Raw genomic sequence first — 23,424 nt, forward strand, 5'->3', positions numbered from 1 at the left:
GCTGGCTCAAAAGAAAGAACGCACAAAAAGAGCCCTTGAGATGTGCCTCCAGAAGGACAAGGGCTGGGGCAGTCTGTGGGGTCGTAACCACTCCTCAGGGCCTGGGATTGGATGCGGCAGGGTCTTCAGTCTTGCCAAATGATGTCACCTGATCAAACGACCAAAAACCTCAGTAGACTCAGGTTAATCGCTTACACCTGCCATCACATCATTATTCAGAGCCTTGGCTTCCCTATTTGTCATTATGAGGCATTGGTTAGGAAGATCTTTGGGGAACCTGATTCCAGGACACTCTCCACTATTCATTTTTCTCCTGAAATGTGTGGTCCCCTGACCTTTTGTCTCCTAGCATTGATTTCCAGCTCTGATGTGTCCCTCACTTGTGTGGGTCTTGATGACAGCGACCTCTTACACACACACATACTCTTGCACACCCCATCTAAGCCAGCGTGAGCGTCTCTTCCAGTGCCCGGCACAGTGCCTGGACTATGATTAAATGCACCATACACATCTGTTGAATACAAGCAACCCAAATTGTCTAAGTGAAACAGGTGACTTGGGGAGTTTATAAGTCCTCGAGCTTGTTAACACCAGAAGGTAGTCCCTGACTCCTGGTGTTTGGACCATATAATAATAAGCAGCTCCCGCCCTGCCCCCAGTCATAAATGCAATCTCACGGTAGCCACACCAGGTCCCCAAGTGTCCCGCCGGGTCACTGCTCAAATCACTCCCCCCTCGTATCTCCTCTCTCTCTTCTGAAATCCTACCCATCCTTCAAGGCCTCGCTCAACGCCACCTCCCCTGTGCAGTCCCAGCTGAGTCCCTGTGAGTCAGAACTGCTGTCTCTCTCCTCTGCCCCTCTCAGCGGACTTTGAACATGATACTACATTTCATTTGGGCCCAGACACCAGCCCTTACAATAATACCGTTGTCAGTGCCTATCTCTGTCCAGCTCTGCCCTGCCCACCCCTCGCCATGTGTCTCTGGGTCCCTCCTCTGGCTCCGACTGAGCCTTGTGCACAGTGATCATTTATAGAGGATGCCCAGAGAGGTGGCAAAGGCTCTGAAGCTCCCAGGGGCATCGCTCGCATTGAGCAGAGCTGCCAAAAGTCTTAGCGTTGGCTGGTGGGGAGCATCAGTCAGGGCAAGTGGCTGGGCAGGCAGGGCCAGCATCCAGGTCCTGGGCAGGGGGACGGGCCCGTCCTTACTTGGCGTAGGCTTTCTCCAGCAGGCTCGGCCAAAACTCTTGTTTGTTGCGAGGATTAACAAAGAAGTACTCATTGCTCAGGACCGGTAGGCGATCGTCAATCACCACTTCCACCCACTGGCCTCACTGCCAGAACTGGAGGAGAGAGAGAGGAATATATGCCTTAGTAGAGTTGGGGCAGGAGGGAGGTGCTGGCCCCCCAACCCAGGCCAAAAGATAACCACCATCGCCACTTAACCACCACGGTGCAACAAGGAAGTCTATCCAGACCAAAATCCCAGCCCAGGTTGGCGGACAGGGGACCGGACTGTCATCTCCACGGACAGGTGAGTCACAGATCAAGTTAATCAAGGAAAATACAGCAGGGACGAAGGAGTCTTGGGCTCCAGCTGGACTTTGTGGCTAACTCCTGCCTCACTTTGGCAAGTCCTTTGTGAGATTCAGGCACACTGAAGACTCTCCAGGTACATCTTGTATACAAAACGGCAGTAGGGGGAGCAGATGCTGAATAGCAAAGGAGAATGAGAGGCATAGAGTGTTGTGATGGGGAAGGAGAGCCTGTAGGGAGCTGAAGGCTTGAGAGAGGAGGCAGGATTCCAGCAGGTGGCGAGGTGCAGGGAAGGCATCCCAGAGGCGGCGGCGACAGTGTGGGCGGAAGCCTGGGGGCCGAACGGTGAGGTTGCTGGGGAGGACTGAGCGGTCACAGCCTCACCCTGGCCCTCCTCTCCTCACGTCCAGCTGTCCCTGGCAGCAGAGCAGCGGCCATGAAGCGGGCTGGCACTGTTGCTGCTAAGCGCGCAAATGAACCAGATGCTCCTCTCCAAAACAGAGTGGCTTAATCTTCAGCATCCAACTCTTAATGGTTCACCCGGGGGCATTGCCAAATGAGGATAATTCATAACAAAGTCAGCTTTTTGGATTGGTTTGCTGGTCTCTGGATCAGCAACAGGGCTTCTGGCTTCAGGCCTGAGTCTTGACAAGACTCAGGCAAGCCTCCGATAGTTGGGCTTGGAGTAAAGCTGGGGGGATGCAATCCATCATCTGCTCGGTGGTGACAGGGAGCCTTGCCCACAGCTGGATGTCCCAGATGTTGGGCTTTTGCATACAGATGAGGATGCACTTTCGAAGCAGGGAGGGAGACCAAGACAGAGATGTCAGTGGAGACAAGACAAAGAAGATGTCCTCGCAGTCTTTACTGAACCAGTGCACCGGAGCTGGTGTTGCCCCAGCTGTGGATCTGCATCCCTACTGCAGTAAGATGCACAGGAGGGTGAGGCTGGGAGCCAACAGGGATGCTATTACAGTGAGATCGTGAAAGCTGTCTGAAGCATCAAGGAAGCTAACTCTAGCTCCTTGAAGGAGGACACTAGAAGGACAGACCCATCTGGATTTGGGGTTTAATTGGATAGCAAAGTGTAGTAAGTGGTATCCAGTCAGTGGAACCGTGCTCCAGTCCTGGTTTTGTTTTTTTGTCCTGAGCAATAGATATTGGATAAGACACTTAATTCTCTGTGATTCAGTTTCCTTATCTGTCACATGGTGGTAAGAGTAAGAGCTACCTCCTACTGTGATGGGATCAGATGAGTGTGTGTAGGTGAGATCACAGTTTTGAAAGTAAGAACTGTTTTTCGATAGGCTTTTCATTCAGCACTTAGAGTAGTGCCTGGCACACAGTAGGCCATAAAGAACGAGTGAGTCCTGGCTTGAACGAGATCCCCTTGTTGCTCATCCTTTGTCTATTTGATTTGTCATATTCTAAAAGAAGTGAGTTAAAGTTCTTCCCACACCAGTAATGCTGACCAGACTTGTTCTCCCTATACAAAGGGAACCTCAGATAAGATCATCGTTCCCAAAAAGGATGAAAATGGCCTGACTGGTGATCAAGAATGAGGCCACCCATCAGTGTTTCCGGGTTCACTGCTCTGGGTGAGGAGGGCTGGCACCTGGATAATGTCTGCACCCTTCAAGAAGCTGGCTGGTGCCATTTAGCCAGTACCCAAGTGTCTGAGGGAAACCAGAAGTGTTTTGGGCAAAGCATGCAAGTTGCCCAGGCACTGGGCCCTTTCCAGAGAAGAGTGCCCAAGCTCAGAATGATGAGATGTACAGAGTTCAGCACTTGTAGCTATTTCTGGGGAACTGTGGGACTATCCTCACCACCCAGAAGGGCAAAGCATGTCCAGCCTGGGCCTCAGTTTGTCCTAACTGCCTGTCACCCCACCAACACTTGCACCCCTGAGGTGAGCCCAGACACAGCTAAACATTGCACCCTCTGGCTAACTCCTCAGTGTGACCCTTGGACCAGCAACATCAGCATCATCTGGGAGCTTGTTAGAAGACCTAGCATGCTAATTGGACTTCAGGAAGAGAGAACAGGATAAAGGAGGACACCCAGAAAAAAATGGAGGGAAACAGCTGAGCAGAAAAGGGAGGCAGGTCTTCAGAACGAAAGTGCTCACTGAATTCCAGGCAAGATGAATCTTGCCTGGAATTCACGCATCTGGACATTTCTAGAGAAATTTCTGAACCAAGGAGAGAAATCGCCTCATATAAACTTGCAATTTGAGAGAATATGTTGCATACAAGGTCAAGAGAATAGATTAGCATTGGATTTTTCTTCTGCAACACTGGGGAAGGTACAAGACAATGGAGAAATGTTTACAGATTCTTGAGGAAAAGGAATGTAATCCAAAAATCCTAAACCCAACCGAAATATTGTTCTTAAGTAAGAGCAAATGAGAAATACTCATGTAATCTGAGGAAACTATTCAAGGAACTACTTCTACCAAATGTGGATGAAATTAGAACAAAAATCTTAAGAGGAAATGAAGGCTGAAAGAAACAGTGGTGAGTAATGAGTTTTGAATATGCTTTGGACAAGAAATACACTGGTAAGGTAGTGAAAATGAAATTGATAGTGAAAGGATGAGCAACGATATAATAGGGAAATGTAAGTAACAGGAAGCTGGAGTAGCAATGTGAATATCAGATAAAGAGGAATTCAAGTTCAGAAGAATTAAATATAGCAAAGAGGGATACTGTGTAAGCTTTATTGCAACAACCGGAGAGCAAGAACATAAATATTTGGTCACCAAAGAATATAGCAGGAAAAGTATAAAGCCAGAACATGAGGGACCCTCCAAACTATAACTTTGGGGAAGAACTTTAACTCACTTCTTTTAGAATATGACAAATCAAATAGACAAAAAATAAGCCAAGATAGAAGAGAGAATTGCAGATTATACAATCTGCAAATCAGACAGCTTGATTCCATGTATCATGGATATATTATCATCAATAATATATACTCTTCTCATATGTCCATGAAGCATCTATAAAAACTGTTGTGGACCTGGCCATGAATAAAACTTTAATAATTTCCCCAAATGTGAGAGTTTATGAATTATATTCTCTGATCATAATCTAATAAGTCTAAAACTCTACAACCAAGAGATGATCCCCTATTAAAATTTAATCAAAACTAAAAACATCATAAAAAAACCTAAAAACATATTAACTTAAAATTAATAAAAGACATTTGATATTAAAACCGATGGATACAGATAAGATCTGAGAAGGAAAATTTTAGTCTTAAATCTTTTATCATGAAGAAAAAAAGAAAGAATATTAAGTGTATAGTTTCAGAAAACAAAAAACCAATAAAATTGACCTAGAGAAAGTAAATGGGAATTAATAAAAATAAATTGAAATTAATTATATGGAAATCAAAATCCTAAAAGAAAAAGAATAGAAAGAACAATGAAAATTGAAAGTTGAGTCATTCAAAAACCAATACAGTAGATTGGTTGGATTAAGAAGAGCTGGATTAAGAAAAAAGGAAAAATAAAAATATAGTTTAGGGATTAATAAAGTTGACTTAATCACACATTAGAAGAAATAAAATAAATTTTCAGAGAATTATATAAGCAACTTTGAGGCAATAAATTTGGAACTACAGAAGAAACAGTTGGTTCTCTTGGCAGAATATAAATTTCAAGAATTAACTCTAGAAGAAATAAGAGGCCCAAGCAGATCAACAGCTATTGAACATGTCAGAAGAGTTTAAGAAATCATATTTAAAAAGGAGATAGGTCCAGATGATTTAACTTTTGCCTATTTTACTTTTAAAGAACAGATAATCAATGATTAACAGCCATTACACAAATTATTTCAGAACAAAGTAAATCTCAATAGGTTCATATTAAAAGGCAAGCATAACTCCATAGTAAAAACAACAAACAATGGGAAGCCAATTCTAAATGTGATATAGATGTAAAAATTCTAATAAAATTTTTAGCAAATTTAATCTAACAGTGGATTAAAAGAATGACAAACCAGGAAAGTATGTCACTAAAACCAAGAGACAGCAGGATTTTACTCGTCACTCTTATTCAAAATTGCAACCTTCTAGTTAATGCAACAAGGCAAAAGAGCAAAATAAGCTCTATAAATATTAAAAGAAGAGACAAAATTATCTTTGTGGATAATATTAGATAACTAAAAAAAAAATCCTGACACTACTAAAGAAAAAAATTAGAACTAATAAAAGAATTGGGTAAGGTGGCTAGATACAACTTAATGTAAAACAAGGAATAGCTTTCCTCTTTTTAGCAACGTCTAGTTAGAAAAATCATTCATATTAGCTACAAACTCATAAAATATCTGAGAATACATTTACCAAGAAGGGTATAGCATGAATATCAAAACATAACTATAACATTTTACTGAAGGGCATAAAACTAGTTCCAAATAAATGGAAAGATATACTGTCTTTTTGGAAAGGAATAACTACAATAATAAAAGTTTGATTTTTCCAAATTAATACATAAATTTAATGCTGCTCTATTCTGCATCACAGTGGCTTTTCTTTTTAAGTAGACACAATGATTTAAAAGTTCTCATAGAAGAATAAATGTGCAAGAATCACCAAGATAAAATATTTTTGAGGCAAGCATAATGAATAATGAAGGAGAACCTATGCCACCAGATATTACAACTCATTCTAAAACTACTGTAATCAAAATAACAAGACATGGCACAGGAATAGACAGACAAAATCTCAATGACGTACAGGGTTCTTGATGACTGACTCTTTTTTGCTGATTGTTTCTGCCATTCTTTATATTTACATGAAAACACTTAAACTCTCATCCTCCCTATGTGTCGTCAGATCACGAGCCAACACAGAGTAACTAACACATAAGTGTCTTTTCCACATCTCGGGCTGCCAGACCAACAGAACTTTCACGACGGTCACCTTTCTGTGCTCACAGAGAATCCCATTTAAGGAGCATCCCAGCAGCACACTTACCGGAAAATGGAAAATCCCTGCATATTGGTATGAAAAGCTTTGGTCCATTAGGATCTTCTGCAGATGCTGTGGGTTCTGTGTCAAGGAGCCCAGTGCTGCCAGGAACCAGCAATCTCCTGGGAGGGGACATAAGCCATGAGAGCTGACTGAACACAACTGGAAGCCCCATCCCAAGTACTGCACAGAGTCAGCATACCTCCTTCTGAATAATGCATTTTTTTCTGTCTGAGAGAGGAGAACTGGAAGAAAGATTCACTGGGTTCAGTTCCAAACAAAATAGAGAAGGTGGTGGTAGTGGTTATGGAGATAGTGGTAGTGGTGAAAGGGGTGATGGGGGTAGAGGTGGTGATGGGGTAGAGGTGGTGATGGTGGTGATGGGAGTGATGGGGTGGAGGTGGTGATGGGGTGGAGTAGTTATGGGGTGGTGGTGGTGGTGATGGGAGTGATGGGGGTGGGGGTGGTGATGGGGTAGAGGTGGTGATGGAAGTGATGGGGGTGGAGGTGGTGATGGGGTGGTGGTGGTGATGGGAGTGATGGGGTGGGGGTGGTGATGGGGTGGTGGTGGTGGTGATGGGAGTGATGGGGGTAGAGGTGGTGATGGGGTGGAGTAGTGACGGGGTGGTGGTGATGGGAGTGATGGGGGTAGAGGTGGTGATGGGGTGGAGTAGTGACGGGGTGGTGGTGATGGGAGTGATGGGGGTAGAGGTGGTGGTGGTGGTGGTGATGGGAGTGACAGGGGTAGAGGTGGTGATGGGAGTGATGGGGGTGGGGGTGGTGATGGGAGTGATGGGGGTAGAGGTGGTGATGGGGTAGAGGTGGTGATGCGAGTAATGGTTTTACCGAAATAGCACATACAAAGTATCTAGCACAGCCTTGCAGAAGTTCAATTAACGTTTGCTTCCCTGATGCTTCTCTCTACTCAGTGCTCAGATTAAACTCTGTGTCTATTTGCTCCTTTTCTTTGATAACTGCTCTCCCCAAAGGGCTCTGCACACCCGCTGCTGAGCCGACTTCCAGGCTGAGGGTCTGGGCGTGAATAGCCCATCCACAGCAACACCGAGGGTGCCAGCCTTGCCTCCTCAGAAGATGTGGCAGCATTCTGTGGGTCTGGGTGGGCACTGCTCTTGACCCCCCCTACTCTGAGGCTGACTTTGGGCAGCCTGCGTCAACCCAGGGCTGGAAAGGAAGAGGCTGAGTTCTTACCTGCCTCCCCCTGTTGGATGTCGAAACTGCTCACGCCTTCCAGGATGAAGTGAGGCTTTGAATTACCCTTCAGTAAATCCTTAGAAAAGAGGGAGAAAAGCCATGAGCATCCTTCATTCCTCTGTCTCCCAGTGTGCTACCCGAGACATCACTCCCCTTGTCTTTGAGGGGTAGAGGTTACTTCTTAGACAGCTGTTTAAAATCTGAGCTAGGAAACTGCCCTCATTCTTCAGGTTTTATTGCCAACAGCAAGGCAGATGTCAAAAGGGTGTGTATGTAACTGACCAAATAGGCAATAAAGGCATAAGCAATCTGTGCCAAGAGATAAGGACTCAGGATCCTTACATCATGGTACCAGCCATCCTGAAACCAACAGCACTGTTTCATTAGGAGTTTATAAACAACCAAAAAAGAATAGGATGCCTTTATTAGAGGAAACTTTTATAAGCATAACCACGCTTTCCTTGTGAAATGTCATCTCTCAGAAGTCAGTGTAGACATTCTGAGCTCCAGGTTCAAGTGCAGCCATGTGCTGTACAGGACAGAGGATGTGCATTATTCAGGTCTTTGTCCTCTCCCTGGCTAACACACAGACTGATTCTGGAAGGCCCCAAGCAGCCTCTAGGTTTTCCTGCTACCAGGAGCCCACAGGATTATCCTGAGCATCCTCCCTGTGCATCTCTTCCTGGATTTCCACTGTGTGGATCTGTATAATTTGGTAACTGTTCCTGTATCATTTCTTTTCACATTGACAAATAAGTCCCCAGAGAGCAGGGCGGCAAAGTAGAGTCATCTACTCAACAGCCATGAACGTGTGGAGTCCTGTATCTTGTGAGACCTGTCAGCCCTTCGTATACTGCCCGCCGGTTTCCTGGTGGAGCCGCCAAGGGGCAAACAAAGGTGTGCGTGTCTGCAAACAGTCAGCCAGCCCACCTCACCAGGCCTCCTCCCACCATCTTCTCTGCACATAACCAGCCCTCTCTGATGGCCAGGGCAGGGCGCTCAGGCCCAGGCCCTTGCGATGGAGGCATCCAGCTGACCCTGTGCCCTACCCTTGGCTGCTCAGAACCTGGGGTCTCTCCCAACACCAGCAGGAAGGACAGCTCTCCGCAGGGCCCTGGAGGGAGCAACTCTCCCAGTGTCACAGCAACTTGGGGCACTTCAGTGGCTTTAGCTGTCCCCTCACCTTCTACTGGAAAAGGGAACTCAAGGTCTCAGTGGAGGCTAGCTGGAGATCCTCCACTCAGGAATTAAAGAAGAGGGTGGAGGCCATCAGGGTTTTGGTTGGGGTAAAAAAGACAGTGTGGCTCAGCTTTCTAGACCCAGCACATCTGCAGCTTTTTCGTCGTTTACCCCTGGTTTACCCCCATGATGGGCAGAGGAGGGGTAGGTGTGCTGAGAGTGATTGAACCGAGCCTGGTGTGGAATCCTGCCTGCTTTGTTCCCTGGGTGACCTTGAGCAACCTTCTTTCCTTTGCTGAACCTCAGTTTCTTCATATGTAAAATGGGAGTCAAATGAGAAAGCCATTGGTGCCCTGGCTGCTGTTACCAAACCCTCGCCGAGGACTAGATGCTTCATTCACAGTGGTCTCCCGACAGAGTTGCAAAGCAGGAGTCTTCACATTTTACAAATGAAGAAGGATGTGAAATACTTAGTGTAGCATCAGACAAGGGACCTGTTCAATAAGTATTGATTCCCTGTTTCTGTAATATTTGCAAAATTAAAAAGACCACACTCATGGATAAACCCAGCATCTCAAAGGCATTCATTATAAAACGAGAGAGAATAAAAACGTGGATTACACAGTCAACTTTTAGATATTAGAAAGAAAAAAAGAGCCTCACAAACATAGGCGGAAGGAAATGATAAACAGAACAACTGGTGAATTACAAAATAGAAACACAGCAAGATCAATAAAGCAAATATTGAATACATTGTATTTGGGGAGAAGGTTTACTTAGACCCAACCTTTGGCTAATATGCTAGAGAAACTCAAATAAAATTAGAAATAGAAAGGAGGTTTTAGCAGTATAAAAACATGATGTAAAATTCTATACTAATCAGTTTAAGCATTCTGATGATTTTCTGACAAGAATTAACATGGCCAAAATGATCCAAGTTGATAAATAACCTGAAAATCAATAACCTTGAAACAGTATTTTTAAATGATCAAAGAATATATCCCTATTATCTCTGTCAAGGCTTCTAAGTACTCAAAATTTTCTTGCTGAGTTCTCTCAAACTTTCAGGAAATAATTCCTGTGTCGCTTACAGTTTCAGTGTTTAAAAAAAGAAAGAATCCTGCCACCATTTATTTTAAGAAGTCAGCACAGCCTGGATGCGCAACCTGAGAGAAAGAAACACACACACACACACACACACACACACACACATCACATCACAGACTGATTTCATTTATGGAAATATACTGAAATAAATACCCGGCAAATGAATCAACAATAAATTATACGACTAACCCACTACCATTAAGTAGGGTTTGCCATAGAAATGCAGGATGCCAGGATGGTTTCCTATCAGGATATCTAATAGTATAAAATACCATTTACATGGGCCAAAGGAGAAACAATTGCTATCTTTCCAATAAATGCCTTGAAGGCATTTGATAAATGCACAACTTTCTCTGATTTACCAAAATAACAAAATCGAAAATGAAAAAAACCAAAATTTTAGTTAATTAGGAATAGAAAGATACTTTAATTTATGAAAATTAAGGATAATTATTTCAAATAAAAAATCAATTGTCAACATCAAATTTATGGGCAAACACTAGAATCGTGTACATAAAAGTTAGGCATCAAACTAGCATTTTTTATCTCCTGTCCTGAGCTGCCTGTTCCTTCCTCACTCTGGGCTTTAGAGGGGTGCTGGGTGATCCAAAAAGAGCAAAGGTAGGAGGAGACAGAAATTAAACCCAGAAGCATTTCAGTCTGCCGGGCCGACTTTCTGAGACCAGGCCCACAGAGAAAATAGATCAAGATGGTTGGAAGATAAAAATCCCCTGGCTCTGGGCAGGTCCCCTGTCACTAGGTGGGCTGGGCACACCAGGGCAGTGAGAGAATGTGGTAAGACTGGTGATGGGCAGTCTCTACCCCGAGTGTGACTCAGAATCACGCAGGAGCTTCGCAGACATGGAGACTGCTGGAGGCCGCCCCCCATGACCTGGATTTAGTAGGTCAGATAGAGGTAGAGTTCAGGATCCACACAGCTCCTCAGGTGATTCTGAGGCCCAGCCAGGGCAAGGAGCAGGTTCAGAGAGGTTGAGTGATTTATCCTAGGTCCCATAGGAAACAGGCTGTGCATCAGGCACTCCGCTCCCATAATGCCTTCCCCATGGACCACACTGGCAGGCAGGATCTTCAGTGTTTTCTGACTCTGTGAGATGGATTGGCCCTTTGAGGTCTCTGCAACATCATATGTACATAAGGAAGCTGGGATAGTTCATTTTATGTGCCAATTTGACTGGCTCATGGGGTACCCAGATTTTTGGCTACACATTATTTCTAAGGAGTGTTAGCATTTGAATCAGTGGACTCAGGAGGCAAGATTGCCCTCCCCAACATGGATGGACATCATCCAATGTATTGAGGGCTTGAATAGAATAAAAGGTAGAGGAAAGGAGAATTCATCCCTTCTTGGCCTGACTGCTGAGCTGGGACATTGGTCTTCTCCTGTCCTGGGACTGAGAATTACATCATCAGCCCCCCTGTTCCTCAGGCCTTCCCACTTGGACTAAACCACACCATCAGCTTTCCTGGGTCTCCAGCTTGCAGATAGCTGATCTTGGGACACCTCAGCCTCCATAATTATGTGTGCCAATTCCTCATAATAAATAAATCAATAGGATATATCTATATAGTTCCTGTTGGTTATGTCCTATAGGAGATCTCAACCTCTCCCCTCTCCTCCTCCCTCTTCCCCTCTGCATCCACACCCATAACCCATACCAAACAAGGCACTCCCCTGCAGTTGTCTCTGGAGGTGTCCCTTCTAACACGGCATCACTTCCTATGTTTTGGACAGTGATTCCTGTGTTCTTGTCAAAGGCACCTCATGCCCTCCCCCAGATGGTGTGCTGCTCTTGGATGAGGAAATACCCAGTTTAGCGTGGGTACACAGGCCCTTTCAGCCGGCGGCCAGAATTCAGGCTGCGCCAGGTGGCAGCGTCACTCCCTTTTCTATTTTTGCTAGAGAACTTTGCTTTATTGGAATCAGAGTTCTTTGGCTCAGGGGCAATTGGCTGTTGGCGTGCTCTCTTTTTGTTGCCTTCTGCTACCTGTTGCCTTCACAGCCTACATTCAGAGCTCCACTTTGTTAACCCCTTCCTTTCTGGAATAACTCATGCTGAAACCAAGGTGAATCATTTATAGTAAATGATCCTTTCGGAAACTCTGCTCTGGCTATTTGGAAGATGAACATCGGTGTCTGGGTAGGCAACACTTCATTCTGGGATGGCCACAGGCCAAAATCCAGAGTGGAGCTGGGTGGTAAGTCCTGAACATGTTTTGGGCCCCCAGCCCATTCTTCAGTTGAGAAATGAACATTTTTTTCACTAAAGAATGGGGACAAAGATGAAATTTCAATCCCTCAGTCTGACACAGTGGCAACTCTGCTGTGAAGATCTACGTCTACAATTCTGTGTCTTCCAATATGGTAGTCACAAGCCATACTAGTGACTTACATTTAAATTAAATTAAATTAAATTAAATCAAATCTTCAATACCTCAGTCACACTAGCCCATTTCAACTGCTCAATACCAACATGTGACTAGTGGCTACTGTATTGGCAGAAAGGACATTTCCATCATTGCAGAAAGTTCTATTGGACAGTGCTGACCTACTGAATAAGGATAATAATATTATCTACCTCATAGGACTGTTATGGTAATTAAATGAAATGTTGTATGTAAAGTGCTTAGATTAATACCTAGCATAGGTAAATGCTTGATAAATGGAATTTGTTATTATTCATGAAATAAAATTTTTAGAAGAAAGTGACTCTAAGTGCCAAATTCAGTTCAGGGAAATATCACATAGAGTCTCCAGGTATAAGTGTAACTCTCAGCATTGTCTCTTGCTGAGGCTGGTGTTGCAGAAAGCATTGAGGAGGATGAGGAGTTGGATCCTTTCAGTGTGCCATTTGCTCCAGGCACAGTCACAGGCATTTACAGAACCTGACTGCCTGCTGGTGGGGGGAGGGGAGGGTGTGGGGAGTGGGTTACCAATTCCTCAAACCCAGGAAAGCTGAAGGAAGCAATAGAAGGAGCTTCTACAGCAGCAAAATGGATTAGGGTTAATTGTTAGAGAGAGGGAAGATAAGAAGAAGGAAGAGGTAGGCAAAAGGAGAGAGAGAGAGAACATGAACTATGGGATGTGAAACAACTTTTCTTCTTCATGAGGTGTAGAACGCTGAGCCTAGTTTCATGCCCCTGACTCTTGCACTGTTGTTCAACCTACCTAGCCTAGATGAGTGCGAGAGGTAGAATGATATCCATGATGGTTTAACAGTTGCCTAGAGTATGAAGCTTTCCCATTATCTAGAAAAGCCTAGAATGCAGAAATGGCCTAAGGAGCCTTGGTGCCACCTCAGCCATTATATAATTGAAGTTTAGGGGATGCCAGTCAGGTCTCTGGTTAGGCACTGAGCAAGCTTTAGATTGGGAGGCAAGCTTCTAATAGTGATAGGCAACAGAATGTGAGAAGAAAAGCACTATGCACACTCCCTGACAGGCTACCCTGGCCTCCCCAAATGGTTTCCTCTGACCCACATTTCTCCTTAAAAGTGTTTGCTGAAATTGGCTGAAGACTGAAGCTGAGATGACTGGACAGTGAAAGCCCAAGAAATCCCAGAGGATGGCCCCTGTGGCTGCTACTCTATGCCATCCCTCCCAAATTAGTCATAGTAACAATAGCTAGTGTTTAGTAAGTGCTTACAATGTGCTAGACAATGTTCTAAGTATTGTCTTCATTTATTCCTTAAAATAATCTTGTTAGGTACTGGTACCATTTTTATCCTCATTCTTTTCACCTATAAAAATGGAAGGGGATAGACAGGGATTGATTCTGTTACCCAGACAAAGTAGGAGATTCTATTGGTGCATAAGATATTATTAGCAGCAAACAGGAGCCTAAAATACATCACGAGCTTATGATGAAGCCTTACAGGAGGCGATACAGTTGTGGTGTTAGGAATATGTCTCAGAGCCAGACTCTAGGATTCAAATCCCAGCTCTAACACTTTAGGCAGGTCACTTAATTCTCTGTTTCTGTTTCTCAACTGTAAAATGGGGCTAATAATAGTACCTCCTCAGAGAGTTATTATGAGGATTCAGTGAGTCAAAGCACCTAAAGCCAGGCCTGCCATGTGGTCAGCACTATCTAAGTGTTGGCCATTACAGGTAGGATTGCTCCATGCTGGCTGGAGCTTCTCTTTCAAGGATCTTTTCAGTCGCAGCTATGAGCTGTGGCAGTTGAGGACGTCACCATGTTTAAGGGGTGAGTACATCAGCTTTCTCCTCCACCATCTTACTTGGAAAACAGGCCAACTCAAGAATTCTCTATTATACATGTAGAGCTTGAAACCCACTTCAGGTGCCTGTGGACAGAGTCATTCATTCACTCATGTATTCATTCACCCAAATCCTAACAGAATCCTGTGGGGCACACAATCCTATGTGAGGAATAGTACAATATGTGGAGTCAGAAATTTTAGTTTAAATCCCGGCTGTTTCCCTCACTAACTGTGTCACATTGCGCAAGTCACATCACCTGTCTGAACCTATTCTCTCATAAAACTGGGAAAGAACATGAGACAAAGTAAGAGAAGACACATGGAAAGCTCTGGAAAATACTATACAAGCGTAAGTGCTGCCAGTTGTGATAAGGGATACAAAGAGATATGACATATCCACATATACATTTTATAAGAAATGTTGGAATGAAAAATGATACCCTGGTAGAGCTTTTGGATGGGTAAGCTTTTGGATGAAAAGAAGAACGGGAGTAAAACGTATCTGGCCCCTGGCTGCCTCTATTTTGGGTTCCTGGAATGATTCTGTGTGAGTCATTTCATTTCTGTTTGCCTCAGTTTCTCCTGGACCTCAAAAGACATCACAATTTGAGATGTTGCTGGAATTAGATAATAAAAAACTCTCAACCCTTTCTAAATAAAAATGTTATAAATTCTTTAACACTATAAATATGGTCTCACATCTATTGCTCAGTACCTTGTGGAAAAAAAACATTCTAAAAGAACCTCATCTGAAAATAACAAAGGGAGAAAAATATAATCCTTCCAAGCTTTAAATAGAGTTCTCTGCTCAGCTCTCCTTAGGAGTGAAGTCCAGAAGTAGGGAGTCATTGTTGGGGACTTATTGCCTCTGGATGGTAAGATGGATTCTAGAAGCTTGAAGCGCCCCCATCTTAACTAAGTAGCATCCTAAGCCCCACCTGATCCCCACTCACCATCCCCTTCCCCAAAGCTACAAATTGGTCCTGAGTTAGGACAAGAGTTGTTACCTCTAGAGTTTCCGTCTTGTTCTATGTCATCAGAAAATACCTATTCTGTATAACCTAACCTGGCTTTATTGAGTGTGTCGCACAGAGCGCTTGGCATTTCATTCACATTCAGTAATGCTTGCTGAAATTATATCATTAGCTTACTAGACATTATATTCTTTCCTCTTATTCTAGGTTCTGCTGGCTGCTTTTGGAAGCATGAACAGGTTTGAGCATCAGGGCCCTCAAAGTGGCCCTTAGCCAGGTCCTTTGCATCAATGAAAATGATATTATAAGAATGTTTAGTGGGCTGAGAAATTTCCCTTGGAGCTTCATGCCCTGAAACTGAGATAGTTCTAGAAAAACCAACAGGGCTCACCTGGCTTCAAGGTGGAGTTAGTGGTCGTCTACTGGGGTGGGGGAGTCAGGGGGTATGAACATTGCCATGAAATACCTCCCTAATTTTACAGCTGATGTTTACAACTATTTTACAGGTGATCAGCCTTTACAAGATTGAAAATACAAATATACATGACAGAGTCAAGGCAATTGTTGAAATTCATCCTATTGTATAAGTGACTGACATGTTATCTTCCCTTTGAGTGAAGTCTAATAAGGAAGGAAAAAAGATAAAGACAGTGATACCTGACAGAATAAAGAATGATGAAGACTGACAGAGGGGCTCATTTACGGAGATTGAAGAGACCCCACAGCTACTACTACAATCCTCCTACACATGCGTTCCCATTTTTTTATGTGGGAATCCTGAGGCATGTAATCTAGTGACATGCTGTCTTAGAATGGGGGCTCTGCTTCCCGGTACAGGGTCATTCCATCCCACTGTGGATACAACACTGTAGCTGAGGGACCAGATGAACTTCAGTCTCCTTGCAGTTTGGTTTGGGCCAGCCGTGAAAACCAGGTCTCAGGCCCTTCATTTCAGGGGGAGGCACCATGGGAGGCACCATGTCAGAGGGTCCAGGAGCTGGGTGCATCCCTAGAGAGGAGGCTCACTTACCTTTGGCCACATCCAGCTTAGGCTGGAGAGGTTTTTTCCCTTGAGCAGCTGTAGACCTATGGAATAAGTCTCAGCAGGGAATGTCTCATCCTCAAACAGCAGGCCTCTGTTTAGGCAATAATCCCGCAAGGAGTAAAAGTCCTGTTGCTTGAACTTGATGATGGGGGTCTTGGCTAGAAGCTCCTGGTTGTGCGCCATGACTCTTCTTGGAAGAGGTATAAGGTCTTTCCCTTTCAGTGAGAAAAAAAGATATTTTTAGGGGTAAGCCGTCAAGTCCTTTGCATCATTAGATGTGAACCTTTGAAAGGCACTCAGATGTCCCCCACTTTTACAAATGAGGAGACTGAGACCCAGGTCAGTGCTATCCCTGGTGACACAGCCAGTTGGTAGGTGAGCCCAGACTACAATGCAAGCATCCTTCCTTCTAGTTCAGTTTTCAGTCTGCTGTACTGAACAGCTTCTCAGGATGCTCTTACGTGTGTGAGAGACTATTCATACATGAATGAACATTTATTGAGTGCTGACTTTATACCAAGCACTTTTCTGAATGCCGGCAATCCAAAGATAAATATGACATGATCTTTATCCCCTGGGGGCTCATTAGCAAGTGGGAAAAATAGATTAGACATTTCAACAACCAGCTCTCATTCAACAGAAACGGTCTAATTAAAAATGTGTACAGAGTCCTGTGGATGGATATAAAGAGGAGGAGCTAGGAACTGCCAAGGAGAGTCTGGGGTGGTTCTCCCACAAGCACTGACATTGGAATTGGCCTTGAGGGAAGAAGAATTTGCCAGGTGGAGAACTGGCAGGTAGGTTAAGGAAAAAAAAAAAGTCCCTCTAGGTGCCCTGAGTAGCAACTACATGGAGGACCAAGAACTGGATTGGAGAAGTCATGGGTGTTAGAGGGGGTGGGAGGGGCTGGAGAGTCAGTGGAGTGAGGGTTGGGAGTAGAGAGTTTTGGCAGACAAGGCCAGGAAGGTAGGCTGGAAAGCTGGACTGTTTTCGTTTTATGCCCTGCAAGCACTGCAGGGCCACTGAAGAGGTGGATTATGATCAGATCTGTGTATGGGATTGCAGAGCAAGTTGGAGGCCATACGGCAGGATGGGGAGGGTCTGAGACAGGGCAGAGGCTTGGAGGCTGATGCATATCTGTCCATGGGAGAGACAGTGTTAGAGCAGTGGTAGTGAAGATGGTGGAGAGACAGGTTCCAGAGTCATTTTTTAGGGAGAACCCATAGGATTCGAGGATGAATACAGGGGCGGGAGGTTGAGGATGTGGGGGAGGAAGAAGAGGAGGCAGTGCAGTGAACAGTCAAACGAGCTTTGAAGTTTGCTCTCTGCTCTCACCACCTACCTACCAGTTCTGCAATAGTGCGTTAGTATTCAAGCCTGTGAACCTATCTCTCCACCTGTATGGATTAATGATACCAACCTCAGAGGGTTTATTGCTGTATTAAATGAGGTTGGACCTAACAGACTGAACAGAGTGACTGGCAAACAGTAGCCACTCAGTAAATGTTGGCGTCCTAATTTCTCTAAAGAGCAGTCAAGGTAGCCTGGGTTTTCTTGTTCAGGAAGCCACCAGGGGTGTAACTGACGCCATTTACCAAAATATGCATCACATCCTCCATCTGCAAGGCAAGCTGGCTTGGATCTGAATCCTAATCCACACTTACTAGCTGTGGGACTTGAAAAACCTCCTTAGCCCATAAAGTCATGCTTTTCAATCTTCTTTGACCAGGGTCTATAATGGTGACACAAAAGACCGGAAGGTTCATATGTCCTACCCATAACCACTTCACAGAGAAAAAGGAATCAGGTAATGATAAAGAACTGGAGAGGAACATGAAAGAACAACTCATAAAGAAAGAATGTGAGCTTACAATCAGGATCTTGGATCAAAGAAAAAATATGCAAACTTAAAAAATAACATAATTTTCTTACGATTAACATATAATAGTAGTATGTTGCAAATTATTTAGATAACACAAATTCATCGGCAAAATAGCACCAATAAGTATCATTGTACACACATATTTGGAGGGAATGATGCATACAATTATCTAGCAAAAGAGATGAGAATAATTTATATTTGAACTATTAGGTTGGACCATATGAAACTGCCATTTTTATAGGTCAAAAATGGTTGAATATAGTCAGTATTATATGGTTTAACCTAAGGTAAAAATGACTGAATACGAGCAATTTCCTTTGGTTCAGCCCAGCATGATATACATTTCTGCAATCTAGTTCTTGGAAAATAACAGGTGAAAATACGTCAGTGTACCTCACCACTCCCTATAGGGTTAAGAGGAGAAGCTACAACAAACTACATAAATAGTGATAGAGCTGAAATAACAGTAAGGTATCGTTCAAGGACAAGAAAATGTTAATAGAAATTGGCTGCCAATTGAAGACAATGGCAATGACACCTGATAAGGGAGAGTTGTGAAAACTGTGGATTCACCATCTGTACACATACTTAGGGATAGTGGAGCCAATACAGCACTGCCAAGCCACCCACCTACAATTATGAGACTGTTATTAAGCAGCTCTTAACTGCAAGTAAAAATGAGTCTGAACAGTTTGGCTTGACTTCTCTATCAGAATCTTGCAGAAGGGCCTTATATTTGGGGATCAGTTCCCAGGCTCATCTGCAGGGCCCTCACTGCCCACCACTGGGCAGTGCACCAGCTGACTTTAGGAATCCCCCTTCTAAGACTCACTTCCCTCATTTGTGAAATGGAGATGCCATTAATATGCATGTTATAGAGTTGTTGGAAGACTCAGACAAAACCATGCTTGTCGAATACTTAGCACTGTGACTGGTAAGCAGAAAGCAGTCAATCAACAGTGGTTATTAGTATAATTAACATTCTTATCATTTTGGCCATGAAAGGACGGTACAGAAGTCCCACACCCTCTAAGAGGAGGACGTGCTCTTATGAATGACAAGCCAGGCTCAGAGGGGCCTGCAGGGGTGAGGGCCAGGGGTGGAACAACAGACCTGTGCCCGCAGCTCAGCTACTGCTCTGAGAGCCCAGAAAGGAAGGAGAAAGCTCTGGGGGACAGGTGGAAGGTCTGGGTGTCTGCTGCTGGAGGAGGTGGTCTGCTGCTTTGCGAAGAAGGAGAATCTTGATGTGGAGAAGAGAAGACAGGCTGGAAAGGCAGCCTCCACCTGCACAGACCTCACACCTACTGGGCTCACCTTCTTGCTCTCCAAATTGCTAATGGCTTTACCAGGGAACAGCCTGTAGACTCACTTTCTCAGGCAGGAAGGGTTTACGGAATTTGACAACATCTTGCTTGTGTGTGCAGCAGAAAAGGCCACACAATCTTCCCACCTGTCACTTCGGGGAGGGCTCTTTGGCTCATTTCTTTTCTTCTATGTCCTACTTGCCTCACTTTGCAAAACAAAACAAAACAAAAACAAAGGCAGGAGAAGACTCTGCTCTCTTGATAAAGAAAGAAAGATGGAAGGTCTACCTGATATTCAGGATAAAAACCAGTCTTGCTGCTGGGGTATCTCTTGGGTCTAGTGAGAAAAATGGCACAGGAAGAGCTAGAAAAATGGCAAGAAGAGTTGATATCAAGTTATTTTTTTAAATTGAAGTATAGTTGATTTACAATATTGTGTTAGATTCAGGTGTAAAGCAAAGTGATCCAGTTATATATATTTATATATATATTAGATTCTTTTCCATTATAGGTTATTATAAGACATTGAATACAGTTCCCTGTGCTCGACAGTAAATCCTTGTTGCTTATCTGTTTTACATATTATAGTTTGTACCTGTTAATCTCATACTCCTAAATTTATCCCTCCCCCCTCCCTTTCCCCTTTGGTAACCAGCTTGTTTTCCATGTCTGTGAGTCTGTTTCTGTTTTGTATATAGATTCATTTGTATTAATTTGTAGATTCTATGTATAAGTGATATCCTATCACTTAACATTTGTCTTCCTCTTTCTGACTTACTTCACTTAGGATGATATTCTCTAGGTCCATCCATATTGCTGCAAATGGCAATATTTCACCCCTTTTTTATGGCTGAGCAATATTCCATTGTATATGTATATATCTTCTTGAACCATCTGTTGATGGGCACTTGGGTTGCTTCCATTTCTTGGCTAATATAAACAGCAGTGCTATAACAGTGGGGTACATATATCTTTTCGAATTAGAATTTTCATCTTTTCCAGATATATGCATATATATGGTACAGCATAATGACTTGACACACATATACTGCAAAATGATTACCACAAGAGGTTTGGTTAATACTCATCGCCTCATATAGTTATAAAAAATGTTTTTCCTTGTAAGAACTTTTACTATTTGCTCTCTTAGCAACTATCAAGTTACGACACAGCAATGTTAACTATAGTCATCATGTTTTATATTACATCCCCAGTACTTACTTATTTTATAACTGTAAGTGTATACCTTTTTACCACCTTCATCCAGTTCCCCCAATCCCATCCCCTGCCTCAGGTAACCACAAATCTGATCTTTTTTCTATGAATTTGGTTTTATTTATTTTTAGCTTCCACATATAAGTGAGATTATTTCTCTGACTTATTTCACTTAGCACAATGCCCTCAAGATTCATCCATATTGTCACAAGTGGCAGGGTTTCCTTCTTTTTTATGGCTGCAAGGTATTTCATTGCAGATATGTACCACATTTTTTTTATCCATTCGTCACACTTAGGTTGCTTCCATGTCTTAGCAATTGTAAATAATGCTGCTACGGGTGTAGCCATCTTTTCAATTTACTGTTTTTTGTTTTCTTTTTTCATCTTTATTTGCGTTACAATGTTGTGTTAGTTTCTGCTGTATTAACAAAGTGAATCAGCTATACGTATACATATGTTCCCATATCCCCTCCCTCTTGCATCTCCCTCCCACCCTCCCTATCCCACCTCTCTAGGTGGTCACAAAGCACCGAGCTGATCTGCCTGTGTTATGCAGCTGCTTCCCACTAGCTATCTTCCCACTAGCTATCTTCCCACTAGCTAGCTATACATTTGGTAGTGTGTATATGTCAGTGCTACTCTCTCACTTCGTCCCAGCTTCCCCCTCCCACCCCGTGTCCCCAAGTCCATTCTCTATGTCTACATCTTTATTCCTGCCATTCAACTAGGTTCATCGGTACCATTTTTTTTTTAGATTCCATATATATGCATTAGCATACGGTATTTGTTTTTCCCTTTCTGACTTACTTCACTCTGTATGACAGACTCTAGGTCCATCCACCTCACTACAAATAACTCAATTTCGTTTCTTTTTATGGCTGAGCAATATTCCATTGTATATACTGTATACATATATATAAAGAAGATATATATAAAGAAGATTGTGTCACATCTTCTTTATCCATTCATCCATCGATGGACACTTAGGCTGCTTCCATGTCCTGGCTATTGTAAATAGTGTTGCAATGAACATTTTGGTACATGACTCTTTTTGAATTATGGTTTTCTCAGGGTATATGCCCAGTAGTGGGATTGCTGGGTCATATGGTAGTTCTATTTGTAGTTTTTTAAGGAATCTCCATACTGTTCTCCATAGTGGCTGTATCAATTTACATTCCCACCAACAGTGCAAGAGGGTTCCCTTTTCTCCACACCCTCTCCAGCATTTATTGTTTGTAGATTTTTTGATAATGGCCATTCTGACCGGTGTGAGTTGATACCTCATTGTAGTTTTGATTTGCATTTCTCTAATGATTAGTAATGTTGAGCAGCTTTCCAGGGACTTCCCTGGTGGCGCAGTGGTTAAGAATCCGCCTGCCAATGCAGGGGACATGGGTTCAAGCCCTGGTCCGGGAAGATCTCACATGCCGTGGAGCAACTAAGCCTGTGCACCACAACTACTGAGCCTGTGCTCTAGACCCCATGAGCCACAACTACTGAGTCCATGTGCCACAACTACTGAAGCCCGCACACCTAGAGCCCGTGCTCCACAACAAGAGAAGCCACCACAATGAGAAGTCCGCGCACCAAAACGAAGAGTAGCCCCCACTTGCTGCAACTAGAGAAAGCCTGTGCGCAACAATGAAGACCCAACGCAGCCAAAAAAAAAAAAACTAAAAAAAAAAAAAAAAAAAAAAAAAAGCTTTCCAAAAAGAAACCCCCAGACTCAGGTGGTTTTACTAGTGAATTCTATTATACCTTCAATGGAAAAATAGCACTAATCTTACACACACTTCTTCAGAAATTAGAGGAGAAGGGAAACACTGCTGAATGTATTTTATCAGGTCAGCATAACACTAACAACAAAGCCTTATAAAGGAATCCACGCCCACTCCGCCCCGAAAAAAATTATGAATCAGAGTCCCATGTGAGCAGAGATGGCAAAGGTCCTTAACAAAATTTTAGGAAACCAAATGTAAAAAAGAAAAAAAAGAAGGATAATATGTCAAGACTAAGCTGGTTTTATTTCAGGAATGTAAGTTTGGTTTAATCCTACAAAAAAAAATCAGTGTAATTAGCCATATTAAAAGGCTAAAAAGAAAACCAATAATTAAATTTGGATTATTTGACAAAATTCAACACATACTTATGATAGAAACTTTTGGAGGAGAGTTACCTGAAAGAGTAGGTGATATTCTCAAACTGATGAAGGACATCTATGAAAAATCTACAGCTAAAATCATACTTAATGATGGAAGAGTGTATTTTTTTTCCACTTATGATCATAATTAAGGCAAGAATGCCTGCTGCCCCCACTTCTATTTCACATTGTACTAGAGGTCCTTGCCAGTTCAGTAAGAAAATAAAGAGTAAAAAGATGTGAAAGAAGAAAAAAATGGTCCCTATTTGATATTTGGATTGTAGAAATGAACTACTAGAATTAATAATTGAATGTAGCAAGGTCACAAGATATAAGCAGCAAACAATAGGAAAATAGTAGTATTTTATTAAAAATGCTTGGGGAAAAATCTAACTAAAGACATCCAAGCTCTCTATATCAAAAACTACAAAACATTGCTGTGAGAAATTAAAGACCTAAATAAATGGAGAGATAGATCAAGTTCATTGCTCAGTACTGCAATTCTCTCCAAATTAATCTATGGATTCAATACAATCCCAACCAAAATTCTAGCTTGCTTGCCTTTAGAAATTGACAAGCTGATTCTAAAATTTAAATCTAAATTCAAAAGACCT

At 43.1% G+C, this 23,424-nt stretch overlaps 1 protein-coding gene across 1 annotated transcript in view; it reads right to left on the minus strand.

Moving 5' to 3' along the window:
* The window catches only part of CAPN13 (calpain 13), a gene marked incomplete at its 3' end in the record, with an annotated part of 111,741 nt that extends 95,264 nt beyond the window's left edge, over nt 1–16,477 (minus strand). The window contains 5 exon segments of the mRNA XM_082642391.1: nt 1,209–1,330; nt 1,334–1,342; nt 6,516–6,631; nt 7,719–7,797; nt 16,253–16,477. Of these exon segments, the coding sequence (XP_082498517.1) occupies nt 1,209–1,330; nt 1,334–1,342; nt 6,516–6,631; nt 7,719–7,797; nt 16,253–16,450 (524 nt within the window). The 5' untranslated portion in view covers nt 16,451–16,477.
* Between the last annotated feature and the right edge of the window lie 6,947 nt (nt 16,478–23,424).

The sequence above is a fragment of the Mesoplodon mirus genome, assembly GCF_964341445.2.
Source record: "Mesoplodon mirus genome assembly, chromosome: 14".
NCBI lineage: Eukaryota > Metazoa > Chordata > Mammalia > Artiodactyla > Ziphiidae > Mesoplodon > Mesoplodon mirus.